General features: G+C 61.4%; 2 protein-coding genes across 4 annotated transcripts in view; both read right to left on the bottom strand.

Moving 5' to 3' along the window:
- HOXC4 (homeobox C4) overlaps positions 1-1,089 on the bottom strand; it is a 66,105-nt gene that overhangs the window by 30,937 nt on the left and 34,079 nt on the right. The gene's annotated exons all lie outside the window — the stretch shown is intronic.
- HOXC6 (homeobox C6) overlaps positions 7-1,089 on the bottom strand; it is a 13,805-nt gene continuing 12,722 nt past the window's right edge. For 2 of the 3 annotated variants that reach the window (XM_014542032.1, XM_005869139.2), the window contains one exon: positions 7-662. In XM_014542032.1, coding sequence (XP_014397518.1) covers positions 355-662 — 308 coding nt within the window. In that variant the 3' untranslated portion in view covers positions 7-354. Of the gene's footprint in view, positions 687-1,089 lie in introns of all 3 variants that reach the window. The other variant, XM_014542031.1, reaches the window with a different exon arrangement.

Below are 1,089 nucleotides of genomic sequence, written 5' to 3' on the forward strand. Positions count from 1 at the left end.
GGGGGTGGGAGGCCAAGTCCTCATTCGAGGGAGAACAGGGGCGTCTGAAGCGAGGTTCAGGGACAGAGCCCCCAAGGCCTGGGCGGGGGAAGGGGCCTGCAGACAAGCCGGGAGCGAGCTAGCGAGGGAGCGAGGAGGAGAAGGAGGAGGAGGAGGAGGAAGAGGCGGCGGCGCGCAGTGAGAGAGTTTGTGCGGTGAGGGCGGGGGTCCAGAGTTTACTTTCAGGTCCATATCTGACTCCCTAATGCTCCTTAGGGTGCCAAGACACACCAGTTGTGCCAGCGATAAATACAGAGCGTGTGGTCAGGGGGCGCTGGGGGGCGAAGGAGGAGGAGGGGGGAGGGACAGTCCCGGTCACTCTTTCTGCTTCTCCTCCTCTGTCTCTTCCCGCTTCTCCTCTTTTCCGCCCAGGCTGTCGGCCGCGGCCCCTCCGCCGCCCCCTGAGAGCGTGGACGTGAGATTAGATTCCTTTTTCCACTTCATCCGGCGGTTCTGGAACCAGATTTTGATCTGTCGCTCGGTCAGGCAGAGCGCGTTGGCGATCTCGATGCGCCGGCGCCGAGTTAGGTAGCGGTTGAAGTGAAATTCCTTCTCCAGTTCCAGGGTCTGGTACCGCGAGTAGATCTGGCGGCCGCGCCTCCGGTCCGCTCCGTAGCCAACCCCTGGAGATCCAGGCACAAAACACACTAAACACAATCAGCGAGGCGCCCTCCGCAGACAATTTAGCCCAGTCCAGTCCTGGCCCTCCCAACTGGACCAGCAGCTCAGGGCCCCTGCAGCCTGCTCCCACTCGCCCTGCCCCACCCCCACTCGGGGTACAGCCAGGATCCCAACTTCAGTCCCCCCACCCCGTAGGGTGGTGGGTGTGTGTCCCACAGAATGGTGGCAGGGCGGGGGGCAAGAACCAGGCAGAAAGCTGTAAATCTAAAAGCTGGTTTTTGAAAAATCCTCAACCCTGGGGATGAGGGCCCTATTTCTCAACGAATGAACTCCCCCACCTCCCCAAGCACCCTAGCTCCTTGCAAACTTCTCCCCCCACTTTCTGCCCCCTCCTTTCCCCCTCCCTGCTCCTCAGACTGACTCGACTTT

The sequence above is a fragment of the Myotis brandtii genome, unplaced genomic scaffold, assembly GCF_000412655.1.
Source record: "Myotis brandtii unplaced genomic scaffold, ASM41265v1 scaffold29, whole genome shotgun sequence".
NCBI lineage: Eukaryota > Metazoa > Chordata > Mammalia > Chiroptera > Vespertilionidae > Myotis > Myotis brandtii.